General features: G+C 33.2%; 1 protein-coding gene across 7 annotated transcripts in view; it reads left to right on the forward strand.

Annotated features, from left to right (window-relative positions):
- Positions 1–17,222, forward strand: part of VPS8 (VPS8 subunit of CORVET complex) — a 235,784-nt gene that overhangs the window by 70,543 nt on the left and 148,019 nt on the right. For all 7 annotated transcript variants that reach the window (XM_039850760.1, XM_039850764.1, XM_039850761.1 and 4 more), the window contains one exon: positions 11,496–11,542. In XM_039850760.1, the coding sequence (XP_039706694.1) occupies positions 11,496–11,542 (47 nt within the window). The remainder of the gene's footprint in view (positions 1–11,495; positions 11,543–17,222) is intronic.

The raw sequence follows: 17,222 nt of genomic DNA on the forward strand, positions 1-17,222 counted from the left end.
AAGTACCCTGAAAGTTCATTTATGTTGCACAAATGGCAAGATTTCATTCTTTTTTTTATGGCTGAATAATATTCCATTATATACATATACCACAGTTTCTTTATTCATTCATCTATTGATGGACTCTTAGGTTGTTTCCATGCCTTAGCTGTTGAAAATAATGCTGTGGTGAACATGGGGGTGCATATATATTTTTAGTTAGTGCTTTCATTTTTTTCAGATGAATACCCAGAAGTGGAATTGCTGGATAATATGGTAGTTATATTTTTAATTTTTTGAAGAACATCCATACTGCTTACCATAGAGGTTGCACCAATTTACATTCTCACCAGCAGTGTTCTAGTGTTCTCTTTTCTTCACATCCTCACTAACACTTATTTCTTGTCTTTTTGATAACAGCTATTCTAACGGGTGTGAGATGATATCTCATTGTGGTTTTGATTTGCATTTGTGATAGTTTGTGGTTTTTGAGGAATTAGTGTATTTCATCTAAGTTGTCAAATTTATGTGTGTAGAATTGTTCATAATATTCCCTTATTATCCTTTTGATGTCTACAGGGTCTCTAGTGATACCCTCTGCTTTATTCTTAATATTGGTAATTGTGTCTACTCTTTATTCTTTGTCAGTCTTGCCAGAGGTTCATCAATTTTACTGATTTTTTGCAATGAACTGGCTCTTTATCAACTTTATTGTTGTTTGTTTTTAATTTCATTGATTTCTGCTCCTTATTATGTCCTTCTTTTTGCTTTGTATTTGTTTTGTTCTTTTTGTACGTTTTGAAATGAGTGTATAGAGTGATATGAAACTTTTCTAATGTATACATTTAATGCTACTTTAACTGTGTCCTACAAGTTTTGACATGTTGTATTTTAATTTTCATACAGTTGAATATAACTTTAAATTTCTCTTGTGACTTTCTCATTGATTCTTGGTTTATTTAGAAGTGTATTGTTTAGTTTCCAAGTGTTTGCAGATTTTCTTATTATCTATCTGTTGTTGATTTCTGGTTTGATTCCAGTGTGGTTAGAGAACACACTCTGTATAATTTCAGTTCTTTCAAATTTGCTAAAGTTTGTTTTGCAGCCCCAGATGTGATTTTCTTGGTATATGTTTAAGGGCACTTGAAAAGAATTTGCTTTCTGCTTTTGTTGATTGGAGTGTTGTAAAAATATCAATCAGATACTTTGATGGTTGTTGATGTTATTGAGTTCTTCTATATCCTTACTAATTTTGTCTATTCTAATAATTGTTGAGAGAAGGATGTTCTAGACAGAATTGTGAATTTGTTTATTTTCTCTTTCAGTTCTATCAGTTTTTGCTTCATATATTTTGCAGCTCTGTTGTTTGGTGTATATACGTTTGGGATTGCTGTGACCCTTTTAATCATTATAATGGCCCCATTGATCTGTAAAAATTTTCTTTGCTCCAAAGTCTATTTATATGGTATTAGTATAGCCATTTCTGCTTTCTTTTGATTAATGTTTGTATTATATATCTTTTTACATCAATTTTCTTTCAACCTGCATATATTGTTATTTTTGAAACTAGTTTCTTATAGACCTCTTTTATACACTTTGCAAACCTCTGTCTTTTAATTGGTATATTTAGACCATTTACATTTAAAATAATTCTTCATATGTTAGGGCTTAAGTCTGAAATTTTATTTTTTGTTTTCTATTCGTTCTCTTAGTTTTTTGTTTCTTTATTTTCTCTTTCCTGTGTTCTTGTGAGTTAATTGAAAATTTTTTAGAATTTCATTTTGATTTCTCTATGGTTTATTTGAGTGTGTGTCTACATAGCTTTTTATAGTGGTTGGGCTAGGTATTACATTATATATATGTTTGTATTATATATATCATACATATCTACCTATCTTTCTATCTTTTTGTCTATCTGTTATTATCTATCTATCTATCTATCTATCTATATCTCATCATCATCACAGGCTACTGGTGTTGCATTTCCAGTTGAAGTAGTGTAGAAACCTTACCACCCTTAATATCTGTTTACCCTTGTCTGTTTAATATGCTGTCTTAAATATTTCCTCTACATTGACTTAGAACTATATCACATAGTATTATAATTTTTGCTTCAACCATAAAACAGAAGAAAACTCAAGAGAAGGTATGTCTATTATCTTTGCCCTTATTTTTGCTTATCATGTTCTTTATTTCCTGATGTTCCAAGGTCTCTTCCTTTATTGTTTTCTTTCTGTTTAGAGAACTTTCATTAGCCATTCTTTTGGGGAAGTTTTACTAGCAGCAAAGTCTCTTCGTCTGAGAATGTCTTGATTTCTCTTTCATTCCTCAAGGATATTTCACTGGATTGAGGATTCTGGGTTGACAGTTATTTTTTTTTTTAGCACTGGAAAAATATTGTGCCACATTCCCTGGCCTTCATGGTTTCTGATGAGAAAAACATTCATTCGAATTGTTTTTCCCTATAGTTAAGGTGTCATCTCTCTTATACCACTTTCAAGATTTTTTTTTTTGTCTTTAATTTTCAGAAGTTTTAAAATGTCTTCGGCGTGTTTTTCTTTAGGTTTATCCTATTTGAATAAATCTGTGTTTTGCATCTTTTGACAAATTCGGCACATTTTCAGCCTTATATCTTTGAGTACTTTTTCAGTCTCTCTTTCTTCTTACTTTCTGAGACTCTGATGACATAAATGCCAGATCTTTCGTTACAGTCCCAAAGATCCTTGAGTCTCAGTTCATTTTTTTCAGTTTTTTTCTCCTTCAGATTAGAAACTTCTATTTTTCCCTCTTCCATTTCCTTGATCCTTTCCTCTGAAACCTCTATTCTGCCATTGAGCCTATCCTTTGAGTTTCAAATATTGCATTTATTGTATTTTTGTAATTCTAAAATTTTCATATGGTTGTTCTTTATGTCTTCCTTTATTTCTTTGATGAAACTTTCTATATTTTCATTTGTTTCAAGATTGTTCCTAATTGCTCATTGAAGCACTTTTATGATGATTCTGCTTTAAAAATCTTTGTCAGATCGTGATAACATCCCTATCATTTCAGTGTGGGTATCTACTGATTATCATTTTAAAATTCAGTTTGGGATCTTCCTGTTTCTTGGTATGATTTTGTGATTTTCTTTTGGAACCTAGACAACGTGGGTGTTATATTGTGAGACTCCAGACCTTTACGCTGTTTTAAGCTGCTTTCTTCTGGTACTGCTCTGGCAGGGTAAGGGGCATTGTGCCACCTCGTTACTACTGGGTCCATGTTGCCCACATAGATGGGAAGTGTGCCTCCTCACTGCTGGACAGAGATGAGCATTCCTGTTCCTTACTGGGCCTTCACGGATACCTCACTGGGTAGTTAGGAGTAGGAGTGGCTCATTACTACTCCACATGTGGCCTCCTTTGACACCATGGTGAGAGTGGCCTCACTACTGCAGATTGGGCATTGGCGAAGGTTCTGATTCGTAGTTCTGGTGTTTCCTCTGATACCACGCCAGTGGGGTCTTACTGCTCTTGAGTTAGGTAGAAATTCAGGCTCCCCACATGATCTACACTAACAGTCTCTATGGGGAAGAGTAGGGGTTTGTTACTGGCTTGTTGGTATTGAAAATCTTGACTTTCTGTAGCCTTCTCTGATATCACCCTGGTTGAGGGAGAGAGGGAATAGATACCTTGTTATATCCTGTGCAGGGTAGAAATCTAGGTTTCTCACTCAGTCTTTGATGGCGAGAGTGAGTGTATTAATCAGGATTCTCCAAAGAAACAGAAATAGTAGAGGGTGTGTATGCGTGTGTGCGTGTGTGTAAAGAAGGAGGGGGGAGAATTTGAGATGTAATGGAAGGAATTAGTGCACATGATTTTGGAGGCTGAGGAGTCCCAAGATCTGTGTTTAGCAAGCTGGAGACACAGGATGGATGATGTGTAGTTCCAGTCTAAAATTTGGCAGATTTGAGACCTAAGAAGAGCAGACGTTTCAGCATTAAGGAGGACAATGTGCTTTGCTCAGTCTGATTCATATGTTAATCTCATTCAAAAAACCCTGACAGACACATTGGAATAACGTTTGATCAAATATCTGGGCACCTAAACAGCTATGGATACCTAATATTTTGTAAAATGCTTTGAAGTATGGGAAGAAAAAAAAGTACCTTGTGATCCAGCCAAGTTGACACATAAAATTAACCATCACAGCGGGCGTGGAGCCATAGTTTCTCAGTGGTGTTCAGCTGGAGTAGAGCAATTATTTCTTAAAGTTGTTTTTTTGTTTTTTTTCCTGTTATTTTGCCAGATTTCCTTCTCTTCTGTTTTATTGGTAGAGAAATTAAGCTTTTGTTGGGGCTTTTTCTGTCTGCTCTCCTGGGCATTTCTAGATTGCCGGCTTCTTCAGCTCCGAGTCTGAGACATGTGATTAAAAAGAAACTTAGAGAGCTCACCACCACGTCCTTCCTCAGGTCCTGAAGTCCCTAGCTGGTCTGCCATCTCTCCACCTTTCAGAGTCTTTGTGTGTTTGTGTTGTATATAATGCCCAGGGATTTTAGTTGTACTAGTGACAGAAATAGGGAAAAATTTGTCTGTTCTATCTTCCTGGAAGTGGAAGTTTCCTGTGTGTCCTCTTTCAAGACATTTTAAGCCCCTTGGATAAGAAAGAAAAGGAAGTGAGCAGAAATTTGGAATTGTAGATGGTAAGGAGTTTAGGCCAAGAGAACTAAGAAGTGCTACTGGGAATGGGAGTTGACAAGTGGTGCATAGTAGCAGAGACCACAAAGAAGTAATGAAAGTCTATACGTGTATTTTAATGTAATTGCATTGTATTTTTATTTTTGTGACAAAAGTAAAAAGACTCTAAACTATGATCCTTAAATTTTTAATCCCACTTCCTCACATAAAACCCCTTCAGTGGTTTTCCATTACCTTTAGAATAAAGTTCAGAATCCTGCGTATTGCCTCCTCCTCGCCCAATGCCATTCTCCTCTTTCTGTGCTTTCGTCACAGTGTCTCTCTCAGTTCTGTGCCATCTCTTATAACTGGACTGTCTTAGAAGCTATTATTCCATCTTTCTGGAGCATTCTTCCCTACAATTTGGTTGGTGAATGTTATCTTTTAGGTGTCCACTTAAATGTTCCATTCTCAGAAAGACAGGCTTAGGTTAGGACCGCTTGCTATATAACTCTCCGTGGCACTCCAGATTTCCCCTCTCTTAACTTTCATTATACTTCACTGGTACTACTTTCTTAAAAAAAGTCTTTGTACTAGACGTAAGATATGTCTGTTTTCTTAAATACCTATCATTAGTACTTAGCAATGTGCCTCATCCATAGAAAATGCTTTGGTTAAATTTCACCAGTGGTTTGGTGTATATCTTTGTCTATGTAAGTCCTAGCCAGTTATCTTTCCATAGAATTGAGATTGACTGTACATAGTTGTATTACCTGCTTCTGCTCTTTTTTTTAAACATTTAGTTAGTTTTTGGATCAGTTACACATTCATATGATTCAAAAATCAAAAAGTATAAAAATGTATACAGTGAAAAGTCCCCCTTCCACCCTAATGCCATCTGCCCAGTTCCCATCTGCTTCTCACTATTGTAACTAAGTTTTTAAGTATATTTCCAGATTTTCTTTACGTAAATACAAGCACACATACATATATTTACTTACCCACATGTCATAATTCCTCCTACTTTAACCCAAATGATAGAAAACTATATTTGTGATTTTGTGCTCTTTTTTCCACTTAATATGTCTTGGAGATCTTTTTATATTGGTTCATAGAGAATGCCAAGTATGCCTTTTTTGGTAGTTACATAATATTCCTTTATTTTTTAATAATACTATAAACAGTTTTTTTCCTACAATTTCAGCTTGTGCATGTCTATTATATATAGAAATACAATCGATTTTAGTATATTGGTCTTGTATCCTGCAATCTTCCTAAACTCACTTTTTGCAACAAGTTTTTGTATTTTCTGTCGGATTTTCCATGTAGACAACCATATTGTTTGTGAATAAAGACAGGATTACTTCTTTCCCAATCTCGATGTCTTTTAGTTCTCTATCTTGCCTTATTACACTGGCTCCAGTATGGCCTTCAGTATGATGTTGAATAGAAATGGTGAGAATTAACATCCTTGTCTCTCCCAGTGTTAGTGGGAAAGCATCTAGTCTTTGATTTATAAATATGAGGCTATTGGTTTTCAAAGATGCCCTTTATCAGGTTGAGGAAGTTCTATTCTTAATTTCCTAGGATTTTTTTTTAAAGCAAATGTTCTTGGCTTTTGTCACATTCTTTGTCTGTAGAGATGATTATATGGTTTTTCTTTTTCATTTGTTAATATGATAAATTATATTGATTTTTTAAAAATGTTAAACCAGCCCTGCATTCTTGGGATAAACCCACTTGATGATGATGTATTATCTTTTGTGAACAATTGTGTTCATGAGGACTGATGGTCTTCTGTCTTCTTTTCTTGTAATGTCTTTGTGTGGTTTTGGTATTGGAGTAATGCTGTTCTCATAAAAGTAGTTGTGAATTATTCCCTCCTTTACAATTTTACGGAAGTTTGTGTAGAATTGGTGCTGTTTCTTCCTTAAATATTTGATAGAATTCACTATTGAAAATATCAAGGCCTTGAGTTTTCTTTGCAGGAATGTTTTTAACTACAAATGCAATTTCTTTAATGTGTTATCTATTTCTTCTTGAGTGAGCTTTGGTATATTTTATGTTTAAAGAAATTTGGACATTTTATCTAAATTGTCAAATTTATTGGCAAAAGTTGTTTATGACATTTTATTACCCTTTTTATATCTGAAGAATCTATAGTTATGTCATCTGTCATTTTGTTTTTGTTAATTTATATCTGAAGAATCTATAGTTATGTCATCTCTGTCATTTTGTTTTTGTTAATTTCTAATTTAATTCCATTGTGGTCAGAGAACATACTTTGTATGACTTGAATCTTTTTAAATTTAAAACTTATTTGATGGCCTAAAATATATAATTTAGTAAGTGTTCTCTGTGCTTGAGAAAAATATATATTCTGTTGCTGCTGGATGGAGTGTTCTAAAAATGTCGATTTATAGGCTTATTTAAGACTGTCAATTAAATATGTATTATTTTCATTATTGTCTTTATATCTAATCTTCAACCTTGATTGGTTTTCCTTCTCTGAAGAGTTTTAGAGAAAGTTTTTATTCTTTTAAGTGGAAAGAATCTTATTTTCTGATACATGATTATTTTCTAGTGTTTTTGGGTTGTGATCAGATAATGTTTTATATACTAATTCTACTTTTTGGAGTTTATTTAGATTTTTTTGTGGCTCAATATATGGCCAGTTTTCATCAGTGTTCCATGAGCACTCAAAATATAATGCTTGGTGTGTTTTCACAGAAAATAGTTTATTATTAATCAGATTTTAGAAATTATATTCTAAACCCTTGCCCATTTTTATCCAACCAATTTCTCATGGACTGTGAAAAATAAAGTGCCCTGTTAATAGTGCTCTTTTTTTCCATTTTTTCTCCCATCTTCTGCTTTATGAGTATTAGCATTATATAATTTAGTAGAAATTTGGCATATAGAAATAGGAAATTTATCTTTTATGACTTTTTAATTTATTGCCCATTTAGCCTGAATTCTACTTTAGCTGATAGAAAGATCACAATCTCTGATTTTCTTTTTTGCATGGTGTACGTTTGCTTATCTATTTTCAATATTTCTGGATCACTTTGTATTTGTTTCTTGTTTACTCTGTTTTTTATTTGTGCATGTACTAATATTTAGGAATGTACATTTAATTCCAATGAATACCTTTATAATTATAGCATTATATAGTGCCCTTGATTCTCTATTTCCTTTGACAATGTTCCTTGCTGTGATAAAAATTAGCATGTTTTTCTTCTTCTTTCTTCTCAACTCCTCATCCATTACCAGATTTTAACCATTATCTTAGTATTTATTTTTATAACGTTAAACATGCTTCTAGTTCCAATTTTACTTGTGAGCTTTAAAGTCTATCTTTTGACTGCCAGTTTACAGATGAAGCCAATGATTTTTTTCTGTCTCCCACCTTCTTTTCTCTTTCTCTTTCCAATTTTTCTTAAAATAAATCTTTTCTCATTGTCAAAGTGTGTTTTAGGCTTATTTTTATAGTTGAATATAATTCATGCTCATCACCAGTGGTCATTTCTTGGTTGTGGAAGCAGTTTTTTAAGAAAGGCGCAGAAGAGCAATATTCTTTGAGTTGTTGTATCTTCAAATTGTTGGTCTCTAGCTTTTATATTGAAAATTTTCTTAAAGATATTGAAAATATTGCTCTGTTATCTTCTGGCATTGAATGCCTCCATGGCAAAATCTGAGGCTAGCCGTATTTTTTTCTTCCATTTCAAAATTGATCTCTTTTCCTGGCTATTTCTTAATTTTTGGAATCCGGTAACTCTACTGTGTTGAGTCTCCATGTAAACGTTCTAGGCTATTTTTTTTTCTGGCTTATGACATACTCTTTCAATATGTAGATTTAAGTCTTTTTTATATCAGGAAAGTTTTCTTGAATTATATCTTGAACTATTCATTGTTACATTGGTTTAATTTCCTTATTCACTGATTTCCGTTATGCATATGTTGATATTTTCTCTTTCTCTTCCTCCCTCTTTCCACTCTCCTCTCTCTTCCTCTAGTCTCCTCCCTCTTTCCTTTTCCCTCTTTTCCCCCTCACAAATGCCCAAATACTTCATTCACCACTTCTCTGCAGGCTGGATCTCACCCATCACTGTACTTACTATCTAATTAAGAAAAGCACCTTCTTACTAAACATACCAATGATATCTTAATTGCTAAATCCAATTAACACTTTTGATATCTTAGTCATCTTCAGTGTGGTCTTAATCAGTGATAATCACTCTTTTTTGAAATTCTGTATCCTGTAGATATCTGGGACTATGTATTCTTCTGATTTTTAAATCTCTGTGACTACTCCTGAGTTGGATTTTCTTTCCATCTTCTGACCACATCATAAATATTGGTCTTCCTCATGATTTACTCCACTGTTCACTGATTTTTATCTCTTACCTACCACTGGCAGTTTTATTCATATACGTTGTTTCCTCTCATGACTTAGAAATCTATAACTCTAAGTCAGATGTTTCAGATCACTATATCCAATTTCTTATTATTCAACATCTAACTAAACATGTTCCTCAAATCTACCATACCCAGGACTACTCTTACCTTCTTCCTTCTAACACCTCCTCTCATATCTCTTATTTTATGACATCTTTTTTCAATCATCATTTAAATTAGAAATTTAGGAGTTATTATAGACTCCTTCCTATGCCTTCCAATGCACAACCAAGTTGTCACCAAGCTCTACAGTTTTACTTTATAAATATTTCTTAATTTTGTTTGCTGTGTTTTATACCTACTATCACTACCCTAGTTTAGTTCCCTATTTCTTTGACTACTGTAGTAGCCTTCTATCTTCAGTCTTGGGTTTTCCATACCCTGTCATCATAAAATCACCAGAGTGATCTAAAGGTATGAATCTGATGGTTTCACCCTCCATTATTCCTATAGTATATCCTTAGTACTAGGCTAGGCACTTAATTTCTTACTTTATATCTTTAATAATTATAGATATATTTTAATAACTTCTACCTGATAATTATATTTGAAGTTGTAGCAGTTTACACCTGCTATTTGTAGTTTCTGCTGATGTTCACTCATGTGCATTATTTTATGAGGTGTTTTAAATTTTTATTTTGAGCACATTTTTACTAGTGCTTTATCAGGATTTATTTTGCCTGCGTTAAGCACTGTCTCTGGAGAGATTCTGAATTTGCTTCTTTCAGATGCCTCAAGAGTATCTTTTTGCAGGATCATTTTTGTGTTCATTTCTGTGTCTTGATTGTTCCCATACTAGGGAGATAGTGGGAATTCAAATCCCAAATCCACCTGCAGGCAGGATCTTGATTATGGATACCGAGATCGTACAAATTAACCCCCACTAAGTCCAGGCTCAGACAACCTTTCTTGTCATCTTTATTTGCCTATAGGCAGATTTTTTTTTTCTAATTTCTTTTAACAAAGATGCAGCTTTTTAAGAATCCTGGTTTTAGGCAGATCTTTTCTTCAGTTCCTCATGTTGCAAGGTCTAAAGACCTCAGCTTCTTTCTGGCACTAAAACACAAGCTGTTATATGACCAACGAATTTATAGGACAGTCTCAGTGACATCTCAGGGATTATTGCTTTGGTTTTCAGTTCCCCTTTCACTTTTAGACCCTGTTATTTCTCTAAACTTTCTTAGGAGCTCAGCTGTGTATTTTAGAGAATGTTTATGAAATTTTCCCCAGTGTTTCTGGGGAGGTTTTCCCACCCCAGGTTATCTGGCCCACTATATTCTCATTTAGGGTTGAGGCTTTAGCTTTAACACTTTTCAAATGTTTGATTTTCATTCCTGTTTTTGAAGAATCTAAGATTTTAAATATAGACATGAAGAATATTGATGACTAACGGAAGCAGATGGATGGGTCAGGGATAGTTCTATAATCCTTTCAGATTAATAGGGCCTTTTCTGATGTTTCTCTCTCAAATAATAAATGTTCCTCAGTTGTGTTCTTTTTGTCAAACCAGTGGTAGCATGTAGTATTTTCTTCACATAGTTCCTTCTCCTTCCTGATGGAATTTTTTTCTGCCAGTAACCCATGCCGACTAGGATTTTTTTTTTTTTTTAAAGGAAACCATTTCTCTGTAGCCAGCAGAAAATAAGAGAGTACTGCTGAAATCTGATGCTTGGTTACATGACAATTTTCAGTCGTAATGAACTATTTCTCCCTAAAACTGTTTCTCTTAAAAAAGACCAAAATTATGGATTGCTCTTCACTTGATATGAGTCTATTTATACATTATGAATTTAAAGTAATCAAAATATTACAAAACTGAGAAGTTAAATCAACTTTAAAATAGCTGGTTTGGAGGATTGTGACAAAATATGGATAACCTTAATCACCTGAGCCACTAATAGGACCAACTATGTCCTATTATCAACTTGATGTATTTTATTTTAATTTGCAAATTTTCTTTAGAAAGTTGTGAGATAAATATATATTTTTACCTAATGTTTATTATAATGTTATTATAAACTTGTATTATCTATGTAATATTTTACTTAAATAATGAATTTAATTAACTGTTTTCCCATGCTGTATATTTAATTTGTTTCTTCCTCCTCTCTTCCTCCTTCTGCTTCTATATAGAGCTACAGTGAACACTTTAATGCATTATAATTTTTTTTCTTTAAAGTATTTAGGATAAATTTCCAGATAGAATTACGTGTGAAAGTGTTTTCACATTTTTAAGACTTTTAACACGTTGTGCCAAATTGTTTACCAAAAACATGGTATAAAGTTACATTCTCCCAACAATTTAACGATATCTGAAGCAGACCACTTTCATTATGTGTTGTGTCTAACCAGTGGGCCATCAGACAAAGATATGGTGCTAATGCTTTTTTTATGGTTTCTCTACAGGATATGGTGCCTGTCATAGTTGATTACTGCCTTCTGCTGCAGCGAAAGTGAGTATATATTGCCTGTCAGAGTCAATTATTTTGAACCCAAGTTGCCTCTTGCTTATATTATAATTTACTGCCATGAATTGTGTGCATTTGACTAGATAGGTTTTAAAAAAAATTGATTTACAGAAATTTGATTCTTTTACAATTTACAGCCCATTTATCTAATAAAATTAAGTTTTGAAATAAAAATAGATACTGTAGGTTTATCATCTATGTGTTTGTGTAGCAGGATAGTGGAACATAGCTAACAAAAGAGCAATACTACTTAAGGATCTTAAAAGTAAAAATGTATGATTCATGTACTGTATATATACTCTTTCATGAACCATCACTAAAACAGTATTTCATACCAGCCAAAAAAAGGGCAAGATTATTATGCTTTTTCAGTGTCGATTTATGCAGCCTTTTTGTTGAAAAGAAATCATTGTAAATAAACTCTTGATTAGGCTTTATTGATTTAAATAGTAACTGTATGAATTAACCAACCTGTATTGGCTCACAGATTTTTCACACTTATATTAACAGCCCCTACATGCCAGGTATTGTTCTAAGCCCTTTATATTAACTTATCTAATTTTTATAAAAACTTATTTAATTTTATTACAGTGAAGTAGGTATTATTATCTTCATTTTACATAGGAGCTTCCAGAGGCAGGAAACCATTAAATAACTTGCCAAAACTCACTGACACTTCTTTTGAGGTTCCGAGGTGGCATTCTAATATAGGCAGTCTAGATCCTGGGCTCTTGTTCTTAACTACTGTCTTGTACCACTTTCTGATGGTGGAGAATAACTCTGAGGACCCAGTGCAGATACTCCTAAAATTCTATACAACATTGACTTGACTCATGAATTTAGATATATTCAGGTAACCTAAATCATAAAAGGTTGAATCATACTTTGAAAGTGTCTGTAAAGTTCATCAAGAGGGCAGTTATTTACCATGTCAGACCTTTGATTAAGTCATAAAGAGCTATATAGCATCTGCTTCCTTGAGGCTAAAATTAATTCCAGTATTTTAGCTATAGCGTAATATGTAATTATTCATTGAAATATGTTTTATTCATAGTTAGGATGTTGCTGAGAACATTACTTTGTTACACATTGTCTTTTTTTCATGAGGGCCTAAGGGTGAAATTTCCCTCAGGTATTAGTACCAGAAATACTTTTACAGCTTATGAACAGCTTGTTTACTATTAGCTGATGGAGAGTGAATTGTGTAGTTAATTACTGTTTCTTATAAAGCTAAAAGCCATGATATACTAACTTCACCCTAGCTTTTAACTTAGTTTTCTCTTTACCCTGCTTTTCACATTCTCTTGTTATTTATCTTGTATTTTTAAAAACAGCCTCAATAGTTTACGGATCAGTTTTACATATTTCATTTAATCCTCATAATTATAGTGTAAGAGAGGTAATTTTATCTTCATTTTCAGGTGAGGAAATTAAGTTGTAGAAATGTTTCTAATACTAATTAGCACTGGAATCAACCCAACTCTTCAAATCGAGATAATTATAAATGATATCAAATAAAGTTGAAGTGGCCCTAGCAGTTTTAAGATGAAGGATTACATAAGGAAAAAGAAAAATGGGTTCTTTCTTTTAGAAATATCTTGTGTTATTCTCAAATATGTTCATATAAAAAATGTAGCTTCATTTCAATATGGTATCTTTCTCCCTGAACTGGACTCTCTTTATACCATCATCTTCTTTGACATTTTCCCTTCAGTTTATATTGAGAAATAATTGATATATATCACTGTATAAGTTTAAGGCATTCAGCATGATGGTTTGATTTGTATATATTGTGAAATGATTACCACAGTAGGTGCAGCTAGCATCCATTGTCTCATACAGATATAGTAAAAAGAAGAAAAAAGGAAAAAAAATTCTCCTTGTGATGAGAACTCTTAGGATTTACTCTCTTAACTTTCCTATATATCATACGGCAGTGTTAGCTACAGTCATCTGCAGTCATTATGTACGTTGTACATTACGTCCCTAGTACTTATTTATCTTATAACTAGAAGTTTGTACCTTTTGACCTCCTTTTTTCAATTCTCCCTCCCCCCCAACCCTCCGCCTTGGGCAACCACAAATTTGATCTCTTTTCCTAGGAGTTTTTGTTGTTGGTGTTGTTGTTGTTTTTTAGAGTCCACATATAAGTGAGATCATATGGTATTTTTCTTTCTCTGTCTGACATTTCACTTAGCATAATGCCTTCAGTGTTCATCTATGTTGTGACCGTAGTGGTAGGATTTCCTCATTTTTATGGCTGAATAATATTCCATTGTGTGTGTGTGTGTGTGTGTGTGTGTGTGTGTGTGTGTGTCTGTCTGTCTGTCTATCTGTGTCTGTCTGTCTGTCTGTCTTTATCCATTTATCCATTGATGGACACTTAGATTGTTACCATGTCTTGGTTATTGTAAATAATGCTACTTGAACATGGGGGTACAGATATCCTTTCGAGTTAGCGTTTTCATTTCCTTTGGACATATTCCCAGAATTGGAATTGCTGTGTCATGTGGTAGTTCTATTTTTAATTTTTTGAGGGTCTCTGTAGTGTTTTCCATCATGACTGTACCAATTTACAACCCCACCAACAATGCACAAGGGTTTCTTTTCTCCACATCCATGCCAGCAGTTGTTCTCTCTTGTCCTTTTGATGATGGCCATTCTAACAAGCATGAGGTGGTAATTCGTTGTGGTTTTAAATGGCATTTCCCTAATGACTAGTGATGGTTAGCATTGTTTCATGTACCTGTTGGCCTTTTGTATATCTTCTTTGGAGACATGTCTGTTCAGGATCTTTATCCATTTTTTAATTGGGTTAGTTGCTGTTTTGGTTTTGAGGTATGTGAGTTCTTTATATATTTTGGATATTAACCCCTTATCAGACATTTGGCTTACAAAAATTTTTTTCCCACTGTGTAGGTTGTCTTTTCTCTCTGTTGACGGTTTCCTTCTCTATGCAGAAGCTTTTTAGTTTTACGTAGACCGATTTATTTATTTTTGGTTTGTTGCTTGTGCTTTTGATATCATATCCAAAAAATTATTACCAAGACTCACTTCCATGTTATTTATTCCTATGTTTTTTTCTAGGAGGTTCATGGTTTTGGTCTTGCATGTAAGCCTTTAGTCCATTTTGGTTTTAATTTTTGTGAGTGGTGTAAGGTATGGGTTGTTTCATTGTTACATGTGAATATTCAGTTATCCCAGCACCAGTTTTTGAAAAGACTGTCTTTTCTCCATTGACTGTTTTTAGACCCTTTGTCAAATATTGGTTTATTTCTGGGCTTTCTGTTCTGTTTCATTGGCTTAGTTCTGTTTTTATGGCAATATCATGTTATTTGATGTATACGGCTTTATAATAATAGCTTGAAATCAGGAAGTATGATTCCTCCTGCTTCCCTCTAGCCCTTAGGATTTTTTGGCTATTTGGGCTCTTTGTTTTTCCAAATGAATCTTAGGAATGCTTTTCTACTTTTGTAAATAATGCCATCGTAATCTTGTTAGAGATTGCATTGAATTTATAAATGGCTTTTGGTAATATTGACATTTTAACAATGTTAATTCTTCCAATCCACGAATATAGATCTTTCAATTCCTTAGTTAAATTTATTCCTAAGTAATTCATTGTTTTCAGAAAATTTGTTACTATTGTATAAAGTGCCTACTGATTTTTGTATGTTTTGTATTCTGCAACTTTACTAAATTCATTGATTAGACCCAAGGTTATTTTTTGGTTGAGTCTTTAGGATATTCAATATATAGAATAATGTCATCTGCAAATAGAGACAATTTTACTTCTTTCTAATTCTGATACCTTTTATTTCTTTTTCTTGACTGACTTCTCTAGCCAGGACTACCAGTACTATGTTGAATAGAAGTGGTGAGAGTGGGCACCCCTGTCTTGTTCCTGATCTTAGAGCGAAAGCTTTCAGCCTTTCACCACTGAGTATATGATTTTAGCTGTGGGTTTGTCATATATGGCCTGTGTTATGTTGAGATGTTTCTTCTATGCCTAATTTGTTAAGATTTTTTATCATGAATAGATGTTGAATTTTGTCAAATTCTTTTCCTGTGTCTATTGAGATAATCATATTATACTTTCTTTATTCTGTTGCAATATATCACATTGATTGATTTGCATATGGTAAACCATCCTTGCATCCTAGGGATAAATCCCACTTGATCATTCTGTTATGTTCATGTACTGTTGAATTTAGCTTGCTAGTATTTTATTGAGGCTTTTTGCATCTATATTCATCAGGGATATTGGTCTGTTTATTTTTATTTTTTTCCCCTTGTGTCCTTTTCTGGTTTTGGTATCTGGATAATGCTGGCCTCATAAAATGACTTTAGGAGTGTTTCCTCTTCAATTTTTTGGAACAATTTGAGAAAGATTGGTGTTAATTTTTATTTAAATGTTGGATAAAATTCACGAGTGAAGCAGTCTGGTCCTGGACTTTTCTTCATTGGGGGAATTTTGATTACTGATTTAATCTCCTTATTAGTAATTGGTCTATTTAGATTTTCTATTTCCTCCTGATTCAGTCTTTGTAAGTTGTATGTTTCTAAGAATTTTTTCATTTCCTCCAGGTTGTCTGGTTTGTTTGCGTATATTTGTTCATACTAGCTTCTTGTGAGCATTTTGATTTCTGTGGTGTCAGTTGTATTATTTCCTTTTTCATTTATAATTTTTTTTAATTTTGGTTATTTCTCTTTTTGGTTAGTATAGCTAAGGGTTTGTCAGCTTTGTGTATCTTTTCAAAGAACCAACTCTTAGTTTGGTTAATCTTTTCTATTATTTTCCTGTTATATATTTCACTTATATCTGGTCAAAACTTTATTATTTCCTTTTTTTTTTTTTTGGCTAACTTTGGGCTCAGATTGTTCTTTTTCTACTTTAAGGTGTAGAGTTAGGTTGTTTGTTTAGGATCTTTCTTCTTAATGTAGATGTTTATTGCTATGAACATCCCTCTTAGAATTATTTTTCCTGTATCACACAAGTTCTGGTATTGTATTTCCATTTTCTTTTGTCTCAAGAAAGGTTTTTATTTCCCCTTTTATTTTTTGACCCATTGGTGGTTCATGAAAGTTTTAATTTTTACGTGTTCATAAATTTCATAATTTTCCTCTTGTTATTGATTTTTAGTTTCATTGTGGTCAGGGAAGATACATGGTATAATTTCAATTTTCTTGAATTTGCTGACTTGTTTTGTGGCCTAACAGTTGGTCTGTCCTAGGAAGTGTTTCATGTGCACTTGAGAAGGATATATATTCTGTTGTTGGATAGACCGTTCTGTACATTTAAGTATATTTGATCTATAGTGTTGTTCAAATATAGTGTTTACTTATTGATTCTCTTGTCTGGATGATCTCTCCATTGTTGAGAGTGGGATATTAAATTACCAAACTATTATTGTGTTACCGTTTATTTCTCCTTTTAGCCCTGTTAGTTTTTGCTTTATATATTTAGGTGCTCCAGTGTGGGGCACATAATTACACCCATCCTTGGGTTTATGTGGATTATCTGTTCCACGTTTCTTTTTTTCTTTTTTTTCACATTGAAGAAAATCATGTAAAAAGAGTCTACCAGTACGGAAAAAAAATACTAAAGAAATAGGCCAATATAAGTCATAAAAATATTTATTTCACATATTTTCACATAAAATGC

Source organism: Pteropus medius, unplaced genomic scaffold (genome assembly GCF_902729225.1).
Source record: "Pteropus medius unplaced genomic scaffold, Ma_sr-lr_union100, whole genome shotgun sequence".
In the NCBI taxonomy this organism is placed as follows: Eukaryota; Metazoa; Chordata; class Mammalia; order Chiroptera; family Pteropodidae; genus Pteropus; species Pteropus medius.